This window comes from Myotis nattereri (genome assembly GCF_964212035.1).
Source record: "Myotis nattereri genome assembly, chromosome: 1".
NCBI lineage: Eukaryota > Metazoa > Chordata > Mammalia > Chiroptera > Vespertilionidae > Myotis > Myotis nattereri.
The window spans coordinates 178622671-178645599 of NC_138075.1; the positions used below are offsets into that span (position 1 = coordinate 178622671).

The 22929-nt window shown below is 37.7% G+C and overlaps 1 protein-coding gene across 2 annotated transcripts in view; it reads left to right on the top strand.

Moving 5' to 3' along the window:
* Positions 1-22696, top strand: part of PRKG2 (protein kinase cGMP-dependent 2) — a gene marked incomplete at its 5' end in the record, with an annotated part of 83449 nt that extends 60753 nt beyond the window's left edge. For both annotated transcript variants that reach the window (XM_081095507.1, XM_081095508.1), the window contains 5 exons: positions 2285-2448; positions 5924-6046; positions 11756-11818; positions 18502-18568; positions 20651-22696. In XM_081095507.1, the coding sequence (XP_080951633.1) occupies positions 2285-2448; positions 5924-6046; positions 11756-11818; positions 18502-18568; positions 20651-20746 (513 nt within the window). In that variant the 3' untranslated portion in view covers positions 20747-22696. The remainder of the gene's footprint in view (positions 1-2284; positions 2449-5923; positions 6047-11755; positions 11819-18501; positions 18569-20650) is intronic.
* Positions 22697-22929: the final 233 nt, after the last annotated feature.

The following is a 22929-nucleotide window of genomic DNA, read 5'->3' on the forward strand; positions in this document are numbered from 1 at the left end:
CTGGGGATCAAGTCTACAATCCAGGCATGTGCCCTGCCCAGGAATTGAACCATGACCTCCTGGTTCATAGGTTGACGCTCAACCACTGAGCCATGCCGGCCGGGCAAGTCTTTAAATCTTTTTTTTTTTAAACATTTTTATTTATTTCAGAGAGGAAAGGAGAGAGAGAGAGAGAGAGAGAGAGAGAGAGAGAGAGAGAGAGATCAATGATGAGAGAGAATCATTGATTGGCTGCCTCATGCATGCCCCCTGTTGGGGATCAAGCCTGCAACTCAGGCATGTGCCCTTGACCAGAATCAACCTGGGACCCTTCAGTCCGCAAGTCGATGCTCTCTCTATTGAGCCAAACTAGCTAGGGCAAGTCTTTAAATCTTAATGGAACTATTGCCATCTCTTTGGGCCAACATGCAGATATTATAAAAGCAAAACCAGCTATTTAAATTAAAATTTACAACTTTTAGAGCTATAAAAATTCTCCTAAACATCTAATAAACTTCCAATCTCCATAAAAGGGGAAAAATAGCAATTATAAAATGAATTGAAAAGCTGTTACAAAACAAGAAAATATAATATTTCCACATATGCATACATTAAAAAATGCATAAGCATTGCTTTCTTGGCTCTTAAACTTGAGTCTTCATAAAATTACCTAGGATTTTCATAATGGCTCTTTCTCTGAGGAATAAGTAGATATGCTAATCTCAGCTGGTTACAAATTTTAATTTCATAATATCCACAGCCATCTCTTACAATCCTGTGAGTCACTCTATGTAGCTGAAGAAAACAGCAAAAGCCCACTTCTAATTAGGCTGTTTAAATTCCCTTTTTCTAATAAGGAAACCCATGCTATTGTGTGATAAATACTAAAAAGTATTAGTAAGAAGGTAAATTTCTAAGATTTATGTAAGGTAAACATGAAGATTTTAAATGTTACTGTTTGGGTGAATAAATGAGGACTGCATTTCAGAGTTCACTGACTCCGACTTTTCTAAGTGAGGACCTATTTTGATATGCTGACCTGATTTATTTAGGTTCTTGGCCAAGGTTATTGCCATATTATTGAGATAGTGTGGGTAATGAAGCTATTAAAATGTGCATGTTGAAGCCCAGGTATAATTTGTGTGTCTGTTTACTTGAGGGAGGTGGAGGGCAGTTTTATTAAAATAATATCTGTATGTATTGAAGATGAAAAGTATGTGCTAAATAACCCCTGGGGAAGGAAACCGACTGTTTGTTTTACAGGGCAGAGTGTCAGTCGTGGACACTGCCCTGATTCAGTGAGTGGGGCTTCTGTCGCTCCAGCCTCCTTTCCTGTCTCTATTCTGTGCACAAAGTCCATTGAATAGAGTCTCAGAGAAGTGGAGGGGCCTATTCTGAAAAGGCAGAGGAGGATAGCAGCCATTCATTAGCCTGGGAAAGTGCCTAATCATTAGTCAGGGCCAAGCTCCGGTGCCACCACCTGGCATCTTCCCCAACCTTCTTCCTCATGCTCCAGATATATGTTCTTTTAGCCCTCTGAGCTGGCATCATCTTCTACTATATCATGTATTACACGACATAATATTAATCACATATGGATCAGTATTCCCAACACATTGAGCTTCTCCTAGTCAACTCTGTATCTGTACACCTAGCACAGAGCCTGGCCTATACTGGGTGCCGGCTGAATTAATATTATATTCAGAATAAATAAGTTAATGCAGGTACTATTCACCACCACAACCCTAAGAGTGTATAGAATCCAGCCAAGGGTCAGCTGGGATGATCCTGGCTTTTTCTTTGGACTGTCAAAATTGAGAGGGTACAGACATTGTGCATAATAGTTTTTAAAGACTGTTGAGAATTTTAAACCCCCTTCTTTTCAACAGTGGTCTTTTCCCAAACTCTCAATCCTGCTATTATTTTTTCCTCTCTGATGGACTTTCAAGTTCATTGCTTCCCCCTTCTGGCCTCTTCCCAATGAACGCCGCCATTGATTTGAAAATAACTTTAGCCCTGCTTGCTCTGAGCTGCATGTGTGGTGTTCTGGTCTCCCCTTGCTGAAGCTTTTCTCTAGGGGCTCTGAGTGCAGAAGTGTGTGCATGGAACGCACTCCAGTGTAGTTAGATTTACACTTGGCCCTACAAAAGAATAACCAGAAGTGTCAGTGTGTGTGTGTGTGTGTGTGTGTGTGTGTGTAGGGAAGGATGAGAGTGTAGAAGAAAATGGGGGAAGTTAAGGGGAGACTTAAAGAGGAACATGAGTTTTTATGGTCTCTGAAAATTTCCTTGACATTCTTTTCCAGGTTGACTTTGGATTTGCTAAGAAAATAGGATCTGGACAGAAAACATGGACATTCTGTGGGACCCCAGAGTATGTAGCCCCTGAAGTCATTCTCAACAAAGGCCACGACTTCAGTGTGGATTTCTGGTCCCTGGGAATTCTAGTGTATGAGCTCCTGACTGGCAAGTAAGTCCTTTCAAGTTGTGTTCTGCCTCTTCTTCGGAGAAGTGCCAAAATAACTAATGATTTATGAGCTTAACATTTTGGAATGTGATGCCTTTTCGTCTTTACATTATTTCACACATAGTATGCTTGCTAGTTTATAATGTAGGGAAAAGATGCAGGAAGGCAAAAGAAAGGCGCACAGAATGCTATGGTTTACCTAGAATGGCATGCCCTCTTAGGTAGATAACGTATTAAGTGTGTGAAGGTTTTGATAATTCAGCATAAGAATAAGAAAAGGAATTGAAATTGTAGGCTATGTTATTGTTTTCTTTTGTATAGTTTTGTAATTGATAAAATAGTAATCATGTTTCAGTTGAATTCATTGATCAATTAAACTAAATTTAGCCATGTTCTTCTATCTTCCCAATAAATCATTAACCAGAAATGCTAAGAGAAAGCAACATTGCTGAAATTAAATGTCATTCCCCTTGTCATCTGCTTTCTAGAGGTGCTAATTAACAGAGACATGACACAGCAGAGGTTTTAGCAGTTCAAATTGAATTGTCATTCCCAAAGAGATTAAGGAGTATATTAATGAATCCAAGATTCCAAATATTCAACATGCGCACACATATTTATGATCACACATGCGCACCCACATACATATATAGGCTATATGTAATATCAACTCATATTTGTAAAATATTTTAGTTTACAGAGCACTTACCTGTGTAAAAACTTGCATGGAAGCTAAAGCAGGAAACTTTATCACTTTTTTACAATTTAAATTTTGATTATTTTATGATTTAGATATTATAGATTAGAAGACCAGGGCAGTGAGCTACCTGCCTAAGATTGAGGATTTCATCCCAGATCTTCTGACTAAATGTGATGCATTTTCCATTACATACATGTCATGTAGCATAGTGCGTGGACATACCCACCGGATTCGGATCAGTTATCTTTCCAATTCTGTACCTCAATTTTTCATTTACTGATTTGCCTATCCTTATAAACCTTTATAACCAAATATTCTGAGTCTTAATTTCAGGGAGGATTTGCATGTGGAATGGCATAAGAAAATACCAGAATGAGCCCATTGATGGGAATTCAAGTCTCAGCACATACTTTACAAAATGAGTTTTACGGAATCTTCTTGAACTTTTTACACTACAAATTTTAATGTTCAATTACCCGTGACTACATCCTATGTCCTTGTCAGTATGCATTGAGCAAACAGATATGGAAGATTATATTATCTGTAATAAATTTCAGATATTCATTGCTTAAAATTTTGAAGGAAAGAAGGGAAGAATATCCAGATAGTCACTCAGAGAGAAAGTCGCTTAAGGTCTTGAAACAAGGAATTCTATTTCATGAATTTGTTTTCTCATCCCTGGAAAATTTGTTAGCTGCATTTCTAAGAGACACATGATATTTCCCTTAGGTCACTGAAGAATAAACATTTCAGTCTTCACCAACTGGGATAAATTGTTAAAGGTGAAGGAAAATCAAATGAGGGAATAAGGAAGTGGGGAGGAAACCCCAATAATTTGGAGTTGCTAAGGTGGCTTGAGCTGTCATAAAAAAGTTGGTAAAGGTTTTCAGGGTAGAGCACAAGAAAAATTAATTTTACATGCCCTGAACTCTAGAGTCAGGAGATAAATGAAAATGAGAAAATAACTAAAAAACAAAATGCAATATAGTTGTAAATATATAAACGAGTTGAAAATATTATAGCCATGTTTTTGTTTCCTACCTCATTTTCTTTATAGGGGAAACAGATTGCTGAACGTTAGCACACTGACCTAATTACAAGTTTATTACCCAGAGTGGGGACTCACAGCATCAAAGAGTTCTCAGGCATGACTGAGAAACAGCAAGCAGTTCATGGAAGTCATCGTTATTTTTCAAATATTAAAGGACACAGTAGAATAGATTAGGAAGTGTTTTTAAAAGCAAAGTGTATGCATTAAAACGGTATTCAAATTCAATTCCCAGTTCTTTCTTTCTCATCTTAGTAACTCTTTCCTTGAAGGACTCTCTTCACAGGACCTCTCTCTCTCCCCTTTCTTTTCCCACACTGGTGGCTCCATCTCAGTCTCCATTCCTGGGTCCCCTTTATCATCCTGACCGCTAAGTATTGGGCCACTTCTTGTCTTGATCTCTCTTCCACCTACTCCAGTGATGGCGAACCTTTTGAGCTCGGCGTGGCAGCATTTTGAAAAACCCTAACTTAACTCTGGTGCCGTGTCACATATAGAAATTTTTTGATCTTTGCAACCATAGTAAAACAAAGAAATATTTTTGATATTTATTTTATATATTTAAATGCCATTTAACAGAAAAATCAACCAAAAAAATGAGTTCGCATGTCACCTCTGACACGCGTGTCATAGGTTCGCCATCACTGGTCTACTCACTCCCTGGGTGATCATCAAGCTCCAGGATCCTAAATACCGCCTGGTGACTTCCCAGAATCATATCTCCAGCTCTAAGCTCTTCCATGAATGTCAGACACAGAAATTCAGCTGCCTGCTTAGCATCTCTATTTTATGTTCAAACATGACTCTGCATTCCTCATAATCTGCTCTGCACCCCTGCACCCACACCCCACCCCAGCTATTCTTTTGCTCTAGAGTCAGTGTAGCTTCATTCAGTAGGTCAAAACACTTGGCCATCATTCTCGAATTCTTTCTTTCTACCTTACACACCACATTCACCTACCAGCTAGTCCTGTTTGCTTTACTGTCTAAATAAATCCAGAATCCAACCACATCTTATCACCTTCGCCACTACCATCCTAGTCCAGGCTGCCATGCCTGCCTTTCTCCACCACTATCACCATCACAGTTTATGGCCCACACTTTAAAGAGAGGGGAAAAAAAAAAAAGCTTACCATGGCTGCTGTAAATTAGATCATTTGACTCACAACTTATCCCAGGTCCTTACCATAGCCCAATAGATCTATATAACATTGCAACCGTCTCCTATATCCCTTTCTCCTGCTTACTGTCTCCACTGGCAGCACTGCCCTCCTCACTGCTCCAAGAACAACCCATACCTATCCTGACCCATGGCCTTTGTATTGCTGTCTTGGAACCCTCTGACCACCGTTAAAGGTGTGGTTCGTTCACTCCTTCTCTTCATTCATACCTCTGCTCCACTGTCAACTTATGAGAGAAGTTTCTTGTATCTATTCTGTCTTTAAAAAAAATCTCACCTCTCTGTCATTTTCGGTCACCTCCCACTTTATTTTTTCTTTTTAGCGATTATCAATACCTGAGCAATTACTTGTATGGGTATATGTGTAATTTGTTCAATGATGTGAAATTATTTTCTACCATTTCTCCAGACTTGTCATAGAGCAACTAATGCAAGAGAGAGAAGGAGGGAGGGAGAGAGGAAGGAGATAATGGCGGGGGAGGGAAGAAGGTGTTAGTTGTACATGTGCCTCAGAACCTGGGCCTAGTGTCCTGTGCTGTCTTTTCTCTAGCCCGCCCTTTTCCGGGACGGACCAAATGATGACCTACAATTTGATTCTCAAAGGAATTGAAAAAATGGATTTTCCCAGAAAAATAACAAGAAAACCTGAGGATTTGATTAGGAGGCTTTGCAGGTGAGAATGACACTTAGAAACCTCTTGCTCCCGGGGAAAGTGTGAAAGTTTCTTATTTCTGTCTCTGCACATTTTAAATTAGGTATATATTTACTTTCTGTACTTTTCTCTGTAGCTAAAATATAATTAAAGCAAATTCGTGTCTGTGTTGCAGTCTATACTGGGAGTTTGAGTTTACCTTATTTAAGGAATCACAGTACTGACTTATAAAAGATGTAAAATTTTCAGGTTGCTTTAGGAGTCATCCTTATCTGTTAGAGCAAAATGGAACCACAAACCTTAGCATAATAAAGGAGTAATTAATTTACAATCCTGTTATTTTGAGAAAAAACCAATGGTGATAATAAAGTGTTACTATATGCTCTCTTTCAGTTTTCATTTTTTTTTTTAAAAAAAAGCACTCTTCTAGCCTTATTTTATTATTTTATTGAGGTATAATGGGCATATAATATTATATTGGTTTTGCATGTACAATGCAATGATTTGATATTTGTAAACACTGCAGAATGATTACCACAATAAGTTTAGTTACCATCTGTCGCCATACAGTTACACAAAATTTTTTCTTTCTTGTAATGAGAACTTTTAAGATTTACTCCCTTGTCAACTTTTAAATATTCGCTGCAATATTATTGACTATAATCACCATGCTGTAAATTACGTCACCATGACTTATTTATAACTGGAAGTTTGGACCTCTTGATCTCATTCACCCATTTTGTCCACCCCATCTCCCTCCCCACTGGCAACCACTATTTTGTTCTCTAAATCTATGAGTTTTGGTTTGTTGGTTTATTTGTTTTATTTTTAGATTCCACATATTAGTTACATCCTACAGTATCTGTCTTTCTCTGTCAGACTTATTTCACTTAGCATAATACCTTCAAGGTCCATCCATGTTGTGAATGGCAAGATTTCATTTTTTTTGTGCCTGAGTAGTATTCCATTATATATATATATTCTTTATCCACTTATCCATTGATGAACATCACATCATCTTTATCCACTCATCCATTGATGGACACTTAGGTTGATTTTATAGCTTGGTTATTTTCTATATATATATAAAAGGCTAAGTGACCATCCGTCCATCCATCCAACCAACCGACCAACCGGTACACATGATGCACACTAGCAATTTAAAAATAAATTTTGACTCGTGCATGTGCGATGCATATAAAGCTCTCTCTGGTGCCAATTGCATGTGTGTTTTAATTTTATAATAGTATATTTTATATACTATTTTGACATGTAATTTTTGCAGTAATGTAATTACTGCACGAATCTTTCTTCTAATTAATTTCCTTTCAATGTGCACGAATCTGTGCACCAGGCCACCAGTAAATAATATTGCAGTGAACATAGGGGTGCATCTGTGTTTTTGAATGAGTGTTTTTATTTTCTTTGTTTAAATACCTAGAAGTAGAATTTCTGGATCATATTGTCATTCTATTTTTAATTTTTGAGGAACCACCATACTGTTCTCCATAGTGGTTACACCAATTTATATTTCTAACAACAATGTGCAAGGGTTCTCTTTTCTCTGTATCCTTGCCAACACTTTATTTGTTGACTTTTTGATAATAGCCATTCTAACGGGTATAAAATGAAATTACATTGTGGTCTTGATTTGCATATCTCTGATTGGTAATTATGTTGAACACCTTTTCACGTATCTGTTGGCCATCTGTAGATCTTTTTTTGAAAAAACATCTATTTAGATTTTCTGCACATTTTTAATTTTTTTCTTTTTGCTATCAAGTTGTATGATTACTTTATATATTTTGGATATTAACTCCTTATCAGATATGTGATTTGTAAATATTTTCTTTCATTCTGTAGGTTGTCTTTTCATTTTGTTGATGGTTTCCTTTGCTGTGCAAATACTTTTTGTTTTTTATGTAATTCCATTTATTTTTGCTTTTGTTGCCTTTGCTTTTGGAGTCAGATCCAAAAAAACCATCACCAAGACTAATGTCAGAGAGCTTACTGCCTATGTGGTTTTTTTAAGGAGTTTTAGGATTACAGATCTTACATTCAAACCTTTATTCCATTTAGAGTTATTTGTGTGTGTGTGTGTGTATGTATGTGTATGGTGAAAGATAGTATTCTTTTGCTTGTGGCTGTCCAGTTTTCCCAACATCATTATTAAAGAGAATATCCTTTCCCCATAATATATTCTTGCCTCCTTTGTCATAAATTAATTGTTCATATATACATGTGCCTATTTCTTGGCTCTCTATTCTGTTCCATTGATCTATGTGTCTGTTTTTATGCCACTGTCACACTGTTTTGATTAATATAGCTTTGTAATATAGTTTGGTGAGGTTTTTAGGGTTTTCTATATATAAAATTATATCATCTGCGAATAACTGTTTGACTTCTCCCTTTCCAAAGTGGAGGTCTTTTTTTTTTGTCTTGCCTAATTGCTCTGACTAGTACTTCTAATGCTATGTTGAATAAAAGTGGTGAGAGTGGATATCCTTTTCTTGTTTCTGATCTTAGAGAAAAAACTTTGACCTTTTTGCCATTGAGTATGATGTTATCTGTAGGTTGTTATATATGATCTTTATTATGTTGAGATACATTATACTTCTTTTGAGAGATTTTATTATAAATGGATGTTGAATTTTGTCACATGCTTTTTTTAATCTGTTGAGATGATTATATAATTTTACCCTTTATTTTGTTAATATGTTTCACATTGATTGATTTGCAGATGTTTTGCATCACTGGAATAAATCCTACTTGATCATGGTGCATGTTTTGTTTGCTAATATTTTGTTGAGGATTTTTGCATCTATGTTCATCTATGTTGGCCTGCAATTTCTGTGTATCTGTGTCCTTGTCTGGTTTGGCCTCATAAAATGAGCTTGGAAGCATTCATTTCTTTTCAATTTTTTGAAAGACTTTGAGAAGTATAGGTATTAAGTCTTCTTTTAATTTTATTTTTTAAAATATATTTTTATTGATTTCAGAGAGGAAGGGAGAGGGAGAGAAAGATAGAAACATCAATGATGAGAGAATCATTGATCGGCTGCCTCCTGAATGCCTCGCACTGTGAACTGAGCCTGCAGCCTGGGCATGTGCCCTTGACTGGTCTCAAACCCGGGACCCTTCAGTCCACAGGCCAAAGCTCTATCCACTGAGCCAAACCAGCTAGGTATAAATCTTCCTTTTAAACGTTGGTAGAATTCACCTTTGAAGCCATCTGGCCCTGGACTTTTGTTTGTTGGGATATTTTTGTTTCCTGATTCAATCTCCTTTTTAATAATCAGTTTATTCAGATTTTCTATTTTTCCATGATTAAGTCTTAAAATATTATGTTTCTACTAGAGGCCCAGTGCACGAAATTCGTGCACTTGTGGGGGGGTCCCTCATCCTGGCCTGTGCCCTCTTACAGCCCAGGAGCCCTCAGAGGATATTAGTCGGACATCCTTAGTGCTGCTGTGGAGGCGGGAGAGGCTCCCACCACTGCCACAACACTCGCCAGCTGTGAGCCCTGCTTCTGGCTGAGCAGCGTTCCCTGTGGGAGTGCACTGACCACTAGGGGGCAGCTCCTGCGTTGAGCGTCTGCCTCCTGATGGTCAGTGTGTGTCATAGTGACCAGTCATTCTGCCGTCCAGTCGATTTGCATATTAGCCTTTTATTATATAGGATGAATTTATCTGTTTCTTCTAGATATCCAATTTGTTGGCATATAATTGTTCACAGCAGTCTCTTAAGATCCTTTGCATTTTTGTGGTATCAGTTGTAGCTTCTCTTTCATTTCTGATTTTATTTATTTGAGCTCTTTTCCTTTATTACTTGGTGAATCTAGCTAAAGATTGTCAATTTTATCTTTTCATAGAACCAAAGCTTAGTTTTGTTGATCCTTTCTTTTAGTCTCTATTTTATTTTTACTTTTTGCTCTGACCTTTATTTTTTCCTTCCTTCTATAAACTTTTGGCTTTGTTCTTTTGATAGTTCCTATACGTGTAAAGTTAAATTGTTTGGGATTTTTTTGTTTCCTGAGGTTGGCCTGTATCACTATTATCCTCCCTCTTAGAACTGATTTTCCTGCATCCTGTAGATTTTGTTAAGTTGTATTGCCATTTTCATTGTTTCAAGTTATTTTTTTATTTCTGCTTTAATTTCTTTATTGACCCATTGGTTATTCAGTAATATGTTATTTACTCTCCACATATTTATGATTTTTCCAGTTTTCTTCTCCTACTTGATTATTAGTTTCATACCATTGTGGTTGGAAAAGATACTTGATATAATTTCAGTCTTCTCTAAATTTATTGAGGCTTGTTATATGCCCTAACATATGATTGATAGAATTCCTGTAGAATGTTCCATGTGAACTTGAGAAGAATGTGTATTCTGTTGCTTTTGGATGGAGTTTTCTGTACATATCTACTAGGTCTGTCTGGTCTAATATGTCCTTGGTTTGAACTGCTGGCTTTAGCGAGGTAGTGGGAGAGTGTGGGGCCAGGCAGGGTGTACCTGCTGGCTTCTGAGACGCTTCAGAGAGCTCTGGGGTGGGGTGTGCTTGCTGACACTGCCCAAGTAGAAGGAGAGGGCAAAAATGGTACAGCACCTCCATCCCGGAGAGAGTCTTAACGGGCCCCTCCCTCTCCAACAGACCCTTCAAGGTTAGCAATGACTCTCCTTTACACATATTCTACATACTTTTCAAACTAATACTTCTGTGCTGGTCCCTGGGACAAATACGTCTGTGTTTCAGCCCTAGAAAAAGCATGTCAGTTCCCTGCAGACCTGTAAGTCTTCTAAATGTGAGCCTTGTTGGTTTTCAAAGGTAGACATTTTAGGGGCTCAACTCCCCACTGAGGGTCCGAAGGGTTGGAGTGACTGATGTGGACCCCTTGCTCCTCAGGGAGAATGTTCAGATTTGTGAGATCCCTTCTGATTGGTGGAGTTTTTGGCGAGATTGTCTCTTCCTCTCCTACCTGCCTTTGTGGGGCACATTTACAATTTATTGTGAGGGAACTGTTCGGCTAGCTTTCAGGCCTTTTTCAGAGAGAATTGTTCCATATGTAGTTGTAGATTCGGTGTGTTCATGGGAAGAGTTGAGTTCAGGTTCTTCCTGCACCACCAACGTGGACCGTGGCCCTGGCCTTATTTTCGATTACTCCCAAATTTCTATCTACCATTAAAAATAATTTATTAGGGAACAGAAGAGTTATATAATTTTGTTTGAATTTTACTTTGTTGCTGCTTTTTTCCCCGCACAGTTGAACTTTTTTAAAAGCATTAAAATTTAATAAATACAGAACATGAAACTTAGCTGTGGGTTGCCAACAGAAATTTCTGCATGCTTCCAGCTGAGGTGTAAATGATTCTCTAAAGCTTTATCTGATTTTCTCAGCAGAGTTTGTAAAATAGCCACCTCCTGTTCTTTTACATAATCATTTCCAGTGCATTTAAAGCACTAGGAGATCTATAGATATAGAAATATAGATATGTACATAGATATGTAAGTATAGTTATATACATATATATTATCGATATAGATGTAGATATATTCCTAACTGTAATTTGACAGTCACTTCCCTAGAACATGTGTTTCTTATCCCCCTCTACCCAGATACTTAGTCTATGAATATTGTTGAATAAATTAATGAAAGAATAAAGAAATGTCAAATTTTAAAATTTACTCAATCATAATGATTATAAACTGTCTTTTAACAATTATGATTTTAGGCAAAATCCAACAGAAAGGCTGGGAAATCTGAAGAATGGAATCAATGACATTAAGAAACACAGGTACATAGTTACTTCTTTGCCCGGAAAAATATAGAAATTTATAGAAAACTGTGCTAATCTTGAAGCTTCTCTCAGTAAGCTACAAGGGTTCCTTTACAGACTCTCAGTTTTTCCTTTTTGGCACTTTATATTTAATTATTGTTTTACCAGATGCAGTCACAGTAATCAGTCTCAAAATGATCTCTAATGCTGGACATTCATATCATGGATGGATGAAGCTTAAAACAAGTTATAAAATCACATCTTCAAGTTAAAGCAACTTAGTTTTTTTATCTACTACAATCTTTATTTTTATTTTTAAAATATCAGCTTGGATTCTGTAAATGAATTGTTCTAATTTTCACATTTGATTTGTAATTAAAATAGAATATAGTTATGTCAATATTCAAGAGAATGGGTCAGCTAAATTAACCATTAAGTAGTACTGCATTTCAGTTTTTATTAATATTATACATTTATTTTAAATGTCATTTTCCTTTGACCATCTTTCCACATTCTGAAGCCTCATGTTGTGTTTCACTTTTGGGGTAAAGTACATTGATTTCCCCAAAACAATGTTTTGTCCTTATGTAGTAATCTCACACGGACCTTTTCAGTTCTGTGAATTTCTAAATCTGTCCTTTAGAACCATAGAGAACTCCGTGAGACAGCCTTTCTTAATTGGTTACATATGTGGAAGTTCAAGCCTTTAAGATTTTTTTTTTTCACATCCATGCCTCGCTAAATTCTTTAATCCTCAAGATGTTTTAATTTTGCTTATGATTTACAGATATAATACATCACCTATTGCTAGTACAAAAAGTAAGTTTGAGAATTTCATTATTGAAAACCTTTGAGCACACTGATGTGTTCACGTTCAGAAACGAAAACACCTCTCAATATCACATTCCTCTCTGGATATTTTTACTGAAGAATTAAGGGCACATCAACACTGTGTGAAAATAAAGGGAGAAACGCTACTGGATAAAAACGCTATTCATTTTTCTTAATATTGGTGATGCAGCTGCCAACCCTGCTCCATCTATTCATGAACTTTCTTGAAATGATGCCATGTATTCAACATTGTAAATTCATAGAGGGCACTGCCTTTAGGGTGAATTAGAGAGAGATGGAGGGAGGAAGGGTGGGAGGAAGGGAGGGAGGGAGGGAGGGACATCTGTGGATTTTATAGACATTAAAATGTTTAGAGTACTTTATTGTTCTTTGTAATCCTTTGGATTACCTTCAGTGTAAAGTTTATTACTTGTCTTAGATTCCAATGTATCTTTCTTCCTACAAGCTATTATCACAACTTCCTATCTCATTATAACATGACACATGAACACACCATTCATATGAAACAAACAAGTGTTCTGCCAATTAAAATTATCCTTTCAGTATATTTTCCCTCATAATTTGATTAGAAAAGCATCTTTGTGTTTCTCTTTGGGATAATTGGGGAATAAGAGTGATAGAATTAATAGGATCCAGTTTCACTTTTTCTTATTTACCTGAGGCTCGTTTAAATGTAACTGTCAAATTGTGATTGGACGTACATGCAAATTGATGCCAGAGCATTTTCTCACCTTAGCATGGTAATGTAGAGTTTTGAATTTTTTTCTTTGTAGGGATTAATTTGCTCACTCTTTTTAACAGGCAGGATGTTTTTCCCCACATATCTGTAGAGTCAGAGTACAATGTGTAGGGTAGAGTTCACTAGTAAAATGTGTCACGTTTACACAGTGCCTTATGGTAAGCCCAAAGGGACAAAAACAAACAAACAAACAAAAACAACAACAAAAAACCCACCTTATTTTATGCTACTTTCAGAGTGGTGTTATTTTTTTTTTTTTAAGATAAAACGTTGGGGGAGGGAGGCCTGAAAAATAGATCTCTCTCTTCCTTCAAATAGGAGTCCTATTCTAAAATCTTGCACAAGTCCCCAAAGCTTCTCTACCCAGTTTATTCTCAATCTTCTATACTAATAAAAGGGTAATATGCTAATTAGACTGGACATCTTCAGGACATCTATCCGGATATCCTTCTGGATAAAGCCACAGTGGCGGGGGCCGAGGCAGAGGCACTTAGGGGCGACCAGGCCGGCAAGGGAGGGCAGTTAGGGGCAACCAGGCCAGCAGGCAGGGGTGTTAGGGGTGATCAGGCAGGCAGGCAGAGGCAGTTAGGGGCACCAGGCAGGCAGGCAAGTGAGCAGTTAGGAGCCAGCAGTCCCGGATTGCGAGAGTGATGTCCAACTGCTGGTTTAGGACTGCCTATGGGATCAGGCCTAAACCAGCAGTCGGACATCTCGCGAGTGGTCCTGGATTGGAGAGGGTGCAGGCTGGGTTGAGGGATCCCCCCCCCCCCATGCACGAATTTCATGCACTGGGCCTCTAGTATTTAAAAAAAAAAAAAACCTTTCTAAAATTTGCAATCAGATTTTCCCATTCTTCTCCAAAGTAAAACTTTTATTGTTTTCTAAGAGAACTATTCATTTTAACTTTGTATTTAAAAACAATACAGTAAAACATGTCATACTGTTATATGTTTGCCCATTGTCTTTAATCATCTTTCTTAAAAATAGAGTTCCTTCCTTCCCTGTTTATGAGATAACTTATTAAACTAGGCACCAATTTTGTCTCCCAACACTTCTTTGAGAAAAGAGATAATATACTTGTAGGGTACAATTAAATCTTTCCTGTTGGTAGAGGAATAATTTGTTTTGAGTGTCTTCTCATTACCTTTATTATTTCTAGTCTTTAAAATTACTCTCAAGAATAGCTTCAACAAGTCTTCTAAAAATGAAGAAGCAATTTATGGGGTGCTGTTGCTGCTAATATTTCTTGGTGAATATTTTTCATACATGAGTACATGCTGGCACTTGTACTACTTAAAATTTGGTTAGTGTCAAAAGGCCAAGTGTTAAGTGAGTAGCCACTCATGTCAAGTAAATATTGCCATAAGTCAAACTGTAACAAGTACTTAGCAAGAAATGCATAGGCTCTTTGATTCAGTAGAGTAACAGTAATGATTTTTGTTAATGTTTATGGAGTAGCTTCTGGGAAGAGAGCATTGTAAAATATGTTAAAAGGAATTGTGGCAGTGTTTGGTGTCAAAGGGAAAGAATCCACAGAACTTGGAGCCTGGAAATCCCTAAAATGGACCATCAGTCTGTGCAAAGGAGCTGATGGGTGGAACAAGGAAAGGACTTCTGTGGTTTGGTAGCAAGAACAAGGGAAGCCATGCAGCTTGTCTGACTCCCACTCTTTGACTAGTGTCTCAGTAGCTTATGCCAAAATGGCACTTTGGGGTAAGAATGGCACCTGAAATGGAATGTTCTAGAACCTGTCCTCTCTGGTGTTTTTTTGTACTTTTTCTTAAGTTTAGACTTGGAATGGGAAATCCAGTCAAGGATTGAACCAAACCCACTCCAGGAATGAGAGAGATTGAGAAAGGTGAAGGAGTATAATTTCTGGTGTGACCAACAGACAGAGGGTGTGACAGCCTCCTAAAGTCTCCCACTCCCACAACTCCAGTCCCATGCTCTCCCCTGTGGCCACTCTCCACATAGCAGCCAGAATTATTTTTTGAAATACATCTAGATTGTATAATTTACTTAGAACTTTCTGTTGGCTTCCCGTCATGCATAAAACTCTAGTTCCTTACTGTGTCCTACAAGGCCTTACATGATTTGGCCTCTAGCCATTTTTCACACATCATTTTTTCGCAGGTTTCCCCTGAATTCACCACACTGAAACTCATTCCATCCACCTGGAAGGCTCTTGCCCCAGATCTTCCAATGGCTTCCCTCTTCTTTTCATTCTGGCCTTATTTCAAATATCCTTTCTTCAAATACCACCCTCACTAAAAACAGCCTCTTCTAACCCATCCCCATCCCAATCATTATCACTTTATTCTCTTCAATCTTCTTAGTATTATCTATACTAATAAAAGGGTGATATGCGAATTGGTCACAGTGCCCTCACAGTCATGAACAGATATGCTAATTAGCCCTGATATGCTAATTAGCCATTACCAGTATGCAGATTGACCATCACTCCAACACATAAGATGGCCGCCCCCATGTGGCCACAAGGTGGCTGTCACAAGATGGCCTGCAGAGGAGGGCAGTTGGGGGCAACCAGGCTGGCAGGGGAAGGCAGTTGGGGGTGATCGGGCTGGCAGGGGAACAGTTAGGCGTCGATCAGGCTGGCAGGGGAGTGGTTAGTGGGTGATCAGGCTGGCAGGCAGAAGCAGTTAATGGCAATCAGGTAGGCAGGCAGATGAGCGGTTGGGAGCCAGCAGTCCTGGATTGTAAGAGGCATGTCTGACTGCTGCATGATTGAGGTCGGGGAGGGACGAGGGAAGTTGGCCAGCCGGGGAGGGACCTAAGGAGGGCTCCAGGGCATGTCTGGCCCATCTTGCTCAGTCCTGATCAGCCAGACCCCAGCAGCAAGCTCACCTACTGGTTGGAGCATCTTCCCCCTGGTGGTCGGTGCACATTGTAGCAAGCAGTTGAGTGGCCTTAGCATATCATTAGCACATTAGGCTTTGATTGGTTGAACAGACAACTGGACGACCAGACACTTTGCATATTAGGCTTTTATTGTATAGGATAATACATACTGGATCATTAGATAGCAGTAAGTGCTATGGAGGAGGAATAAAGCAGAGAAGGGGGAATAGAAAGTGTGTGGAGGTTGGGCTAGGAAAAGGCTTGCAATATTAGACTTATGGCTAAAAAAGGTCTTGCTAAGAAGATGACCTTTGAGAACAGACCTGAAGGTGTTGAGGGAATAAACAATGTGGAAATTTTGGGGAAAAGGCAATCTAGCCAGGGGGTCTTAAGTGCAAAGGTTAAAGTAGGAGCATCCTTAGCTTATTGGAACAATGGTGAGGAGATAAATGAGCAAGGAAGAGAGAAGAGAAACACAGGACAGTGGTAAGGTGAAAGACAGGTGGTGGTGGAAAGGGTGGTTTTGCTTATAGCAAAGGCATTGTAAAGACTTTGCCTTTCACACCGAGTGAACTGAGAAGTATTGGAGAGTTTTGAACAAAAGCATAATGAGACCTGACTTATGTTTCAAATGATCACTCTTGTTACTGGGTTGTTTCCCACAGACAAAAGCAGGAGGACCCATCAGATTATTGTAATAATACAAGCAAGGAATAATAGTGGGTTGGCCTGTGCAGGCAGTGGGAATGTGTTGAGAATTTGTCATATTCTGAATACAGGCATATTTTACAGGTAACACTGACAAGATTTGCCTATAGACTGAGGTAGGGTTTTAGAGAAAGGACAACTCCAAGATCTTTGGTTTAAGCAATTGGAAGAGTTAAGGCAAGTTGGTTGGGGGAAATTTGGAGCTCCAGTGTGGGTCTGATACATGCTAGATGCCTGGTAGACATGAGTTGGGAAATGATGAATAGCAGTTGTAGCTAATAGCCTATAAAGCAATGGAGAAGTCTTGGTTAGAAATAGAAATCGGGGAGTAGACAGTATATAAATGCTATCAAAAACCACAAGAGTGAAGTGAGAGTATTGAAAAAAGAAGAAATCCAAGTACTGAGCCTGGGATCACACCAACTTCCTGTGGAAATAGCAGTGGAAATGATGGAAAGCACCCAAGAAAGCCAGGACAGTAGCATGTCCAGAAGCCAAGCGCAGGAGGGTTTCAGGGAGTGTGAGTGTGAATATACACTGTGGCAAAGGCTTCTAACAAGTTAAATAGGATTAAAACTGAGAACTGTCACTATTCAATGGAGTGGAGGTGGTGAAATCTGATTGTAGTGTGATCAGGAGAAAATGGGTAAATAGAGTGATTAGATAATTCTTTCAAGGAGCTTTCCACCAAGTGGAAGGGAAAAAATGGAGTGAGAGTTGGAAGGGAGTTCAGGTCAAAAGAGAGTGTTTTGTAGTTGGAAGAAATAAAATGTTTCCATTCTGATGAGAAAGACCCAGCAGAGAAGATGTTGCAGACTCAGGAGGGAGGAGAATTGCAGGAGCATGACTTTGAATAAAGAGTCTACAATAAAGAGTTACACAGAAGAGGAGTTGGCCTTAGCTGGGAGCAAAGGCAGCTGATGCGTGGTACTGGAGAGAAGGGAACATACAGTAGTGAGTAGGTAGGCAGGTATGCTGGTGGAAAACTGTGCACGTTCTCTTTTTGCTTCAGTTTTCTCATCATTTGGGAGTGAGAGTGGGAGGAGATCCTGGAAGTTTGAAGAGAGAAAGCAAAGTATGAATTATGCATCTATGGCAGTGCGACAATGAGTAGGACAACAGGGAAATTTAGACTGATTATGGGGCAGCATCAAGTGCTCCTTGGGGTTAGTGGGCATGGATTTAATGCAGAGGTGGGGAACCTTTTTTCTGCCAAGGGCCGTTTGGATATTTATAACATCATTCACTTAATATAATTCACTTCATATAAATTTATGTTGCTATGAAAAAGCTCCCAGATTTATTGAATTTCGAGTTCTGCCTGCGGCAAGGCCAGACCAGATGATTTTTCAGGACAACATGGCCCAGCCGTTGGACGTTCCCCACCCCGATTTAATGTGAGACCAGACAACCAGCATGGTCCAGTATTTCCCTCCGACGACATTGCTGGCAGGGAGCAGACAACGAAATGGCTTGATAGATAACTGACATGCTAATAGTTTTCAGGCAAGTAATATTTCTCTGTACTTTTCTCATTTCTCAGGTGGTTAAGTGGTTTTAATTGGGAGGGACTGAAAGCACGGAACCTTCCATCACCTTTACGAAGAGAGGTATGGTTTCCACTATATTGCTCTCATAATTTTTTGTAGGTATTTGAGTTTGTAAACAAGTTTTAGGTGCATGTGTGTAACAGATTTTAGATTTTTTAAATAGTTTTTTTAAAATTTAAGTTAAAATGTCATAATAGTTGTGATTGTAGGGACTAAATAGGATTACCTATTTGATGAGCATTAGCTTAGCGCTCAGGAATCAATTCCATATAAATCAAAGCCCAAGTTGTCAGTGTTAGACTGACAGATGGCTTTAGAAATAGAGTATGAACCATATAAGTGATTTGAAGTCTTCGAATAACCATATTAAAAGAGGTAAAAAGAAATAAGTGAAATTAATTTTAATTAATATTCAAATTATTATAATTTCAACATGTAATCAACATAAAATATCAATAAGATGTTACAGTTATTTTTTTTCATACTAAATTTTTGTAATCCCAAGTGGATTTTATACTTTCAACACATGTCAATTCGGACTAGCTACATTTCAAGTGCCCAGTCACTACAGGTCCCTGATTGGACAGCTTAGCTCTAGAAAACGCAGGACATTTGCTAACTTAGGGGAAACAGTGACTCAAAAATGACCTGGATCAACACCCTACAAACTTTATGCTGTGTTCTCTCTGAGCAATTTTAAAGATCTACATCTCCCCTTGTATATTTTTAGAATGACATCTGAATTTTTTATTGTATATTTAAATTGTTATGGAGAATATAATTTTTAGTATGTTGAAAACATTGACATTTTAAAATATAGCACTGCTGGTACTGTATCCCTTTAAATATATCTACCATATCATTGAGATTTGATACCAGCCATTAAAAAATACAGACAGAAATATTATTCTCTCTGAATTCATGTGTCCACATTTCCATTTTATTTTCCCTTCAAAATTTCATTCTAATGTAAAATAGTTTTATGCTTGGCAACCTTTATTTTTATTTTATTTTTTTAAATACATTTTTATTGGTTACAGATAGGAGGGGAAAGGAAGAGAGAGATAGAAACATCAATGATGAGAGAGAATCATCAATCAGCTGCCTCCTCCATGCTCCACACTGGGGATCGAGCTCGCAACCCAGGCATGTGCCCTGACCAGGAATCGAACTGTGACCTCCTGGTTCATAGGTTGATGCTCAACCACTGAGCCATGCCAGTCGGGCATTGGCAACCTTTAATCAATCGTTCTTTCAATGCCTTTCCATTATAGTTTTATAAATTTTAAAATTCCTGTGACCACCAAAATTTCTGTAACAACACAGATATTTCTTCTGGATTCAGTTATAATTACATTTTTATAGCACACAGTATCAAACAACATAAATATATTACAAAAATTAAAATAATTATTAAACTATTTTGATAAAGAAAATATTTAATGTGCCTATGGATAAATCTTATTTATTTAAAAAATGGACTTAGACTCCACATCAGTCAGTTTTATTCCTTTTAAAAATTATGTAGATGCAAGTGCTAAGAGTTGTGTTCACATAAATAAATACATTACACCCTCCCCAAAACACATTATACTCTATTATAAATAGTATTTTTAATGATCTATCAGCTGATAGTTCAGTTAGGTACTTATATTTGTTAGAAAGCAAAGAATTGGAAACCACTTAATTTGCAAAAGAGCCATTTCACTCTTTCAACGGGATCAATAATATTTTGAATTGTTTCTTTGTTTGGCATTCTGGAAATGTTTTATGGTCAGTTAACCATATAAAAATTCAAAGTTGATGAGAAACTTTAAAAAGTAGAAAGATTCTGGCCAATTTTGATTTTTTAAAGTTTCTGATTTTAAGATTTTTTTATTTTGTAAAAAAAAAAATAGACATCATTTCTGTCACTTTTTCTTTTGGAAATAACTCATCAGGCCAGTTGGCTTCCATTGAGTGTGTAACCCAGTGAGAAGATCCATTTGGTGCAAAGGAGAAATCCCATGAGGCTGAGATCTTACATGTAACTTACCAGTAGTTGCAGTGTGAAATCTGTGTTTGGATATGAAAACATTACCATATGTAATAGCATACTTAGTCAAATCATCCTCATCTTTGCTTTAATTCTTTCTCTATTAGCTCAGTGGACCTACAGATCACAGCTACTTTGACAAGTATCCACCTGAAAAGGGAATACCTCCAGATGAGCTGTCAGGCTGGGATAAAGACTTCTGAAAAAAACAAAAACAAAGAAAAACGAAAAACAGATGATTACTGCCTATCTACTAAGAAGAGAACTATGAGCACCAATAATCCAATACTGATTATTTTTCTCTTTGGTGTATTGTGATATCTTTTGGAAGACCATTAGGGAAAAGAAATCCCTGCCCACGCTAGGGATTGTGGGTGGGTGCTAGTGGGTATGGAGGTGGTTCTGAATTATAATGTCTTACTTAGATGCTGTGAATTATTCATGTATCCTGTTCTTTGCTTTTCTCAAATGTTGAAGACTATCCTATTCTCTCCACAGTCAGAACCATTTTTGTTGAAGGGGCACAGTGTTCTCTGCAATCTATTGCTCCATCCTGATCCATACTCATCTCCTTTGAGTCCTAATAAGGTTTAAAAAGTGTCTTGCCTTTGAGCAACTAAGTCATCCAAATAGCATCAAGAACAAGGGTGAATTTTGCAAGATTTCCCCTGCTCTCAACAACTCCATGTAAGCATTATGGCATCTTAAAATGGCGGTTTGCAGGAATCTTGGTAGTCAAAAGAGGCTCTTGACTTTAATTGTGTTCAACCTAGAAATGTATTAAGGTGCTTCTGATATTAGTCTAGGCCTAGGGAAAGGCAAGTTTGAGTATTTAGTCAGTGGTACCGCTCCCTAAAATAAGTGAGTTAATTAACCCAATAAGGTAATTATATTTCATTGGGGAAACTCAAAAAAAAAATAAACAAAGCAAAAAAATATTTTCCATTCTCCTGTGACCTGCTGTGATACCTCAGACACTTTCCAAAACTTTGTTAAAGGTGGTTTTAGTGTGCAGTTAAGTGATGGGCTTTTGGAAAAGTTTTATCTTATAGACTAAGTTGTTGTTTTTATAATCAAAGTAGAAATCATGCAGGAACAAAATTGTGAAGGCTTTTCCTTCCCATGAAATATGGAGAAGGGTAAAGTCTGATTGGTAAGGCTGCTGAGTCTTTGAAACTCTGAGATATTTTTGGCAGTTCTGTGATTGTTGCTATTAATAAGCCAAGAGTATAGACTAACCAGAGTTAATTTTTAATGAAGATGCCATTAGTCAATGTTGATGCACTGTAATCATTGCTGCGTTAACTCTTTGTAAAGACATCTGAGTCATGATGTGTTTATAATTGTAGATTGTTAAGGCAGACAAGCTGCTGAGGAAGTGATGGGACTGTAAAAGTGGGAGCGTAATCTAGCTTCTGCCCTCCTCTAGCCTCCTCCATGCAGTCTTCCAAATAGTGAAGAGAGTAATTTCAATAGCATTGGAAGCCAGTACCCAAGTTCTTTACTAGTAAAAGTGTCTGTGTATCAACCATGATCACTTCTTCGCCCTCCTTCCAAAATGGATAGGAAGCAGACTTTCTCTGTATCTTTTTGATCTGGCAGAGTAAAATTATGGGCTAAGGTATTGCATTATTCAAGTTTCTGATTATATTTTTATATGCAAATGTCCCAAGGGAAAAGCAGCCTCTACCCACACCCCACCCATATTTTCTTCATTCAAAGAAAGTCAGCTACATGCTTCCTGAAGAAATAAACCAGATAAGAGAGGTCCAACCCAGGAAGGTGCATTCTTAACAAATTGAATTTTCACATTTAGAATCCTTTTGCTGAACCAAAGAAGTTTTGTTTCCTGGAATAGTATTTTTAAAGACTATGTATTGTACATAGAAAAAACATTTTTAATAGGATTGACATAACCTGCTTAAATGAATTTCTAAGATTTTTAAAAGATTTTTATTTGCATTTGGTTTGTAAGCACTGTATGTTTTACCATGTATATATTTTTAAATTACCCACCTAAATGTAGGTAATTTATGTATTGGGTGGATATTAAAATTGTACAGTTATAATAGCAATGATATTCTCAAAGGAGATATAGAGTTGTAATTCAAGAAAGACCTACATATATACAAATAAAAACTGACTTAGACTACTACAGGTATTTTGCCTGTGACTGGCCATATCAATGTGTAATATTCACATGTGATTTTATTGTGTTTTAGAAAGATGAAGAAATGAGAGATTGAACCAAAATATAATCCCAATTCCACTATTTCCTAGCTGGACAGCCTTGGGGGAAAATGACTTCATTTCTTTGAGTACTAGCTTTCTAACCTGTAGAAAAAAGGCACCGTAAAGTAAGACCTACACTAGAGGTTTGTTTGGG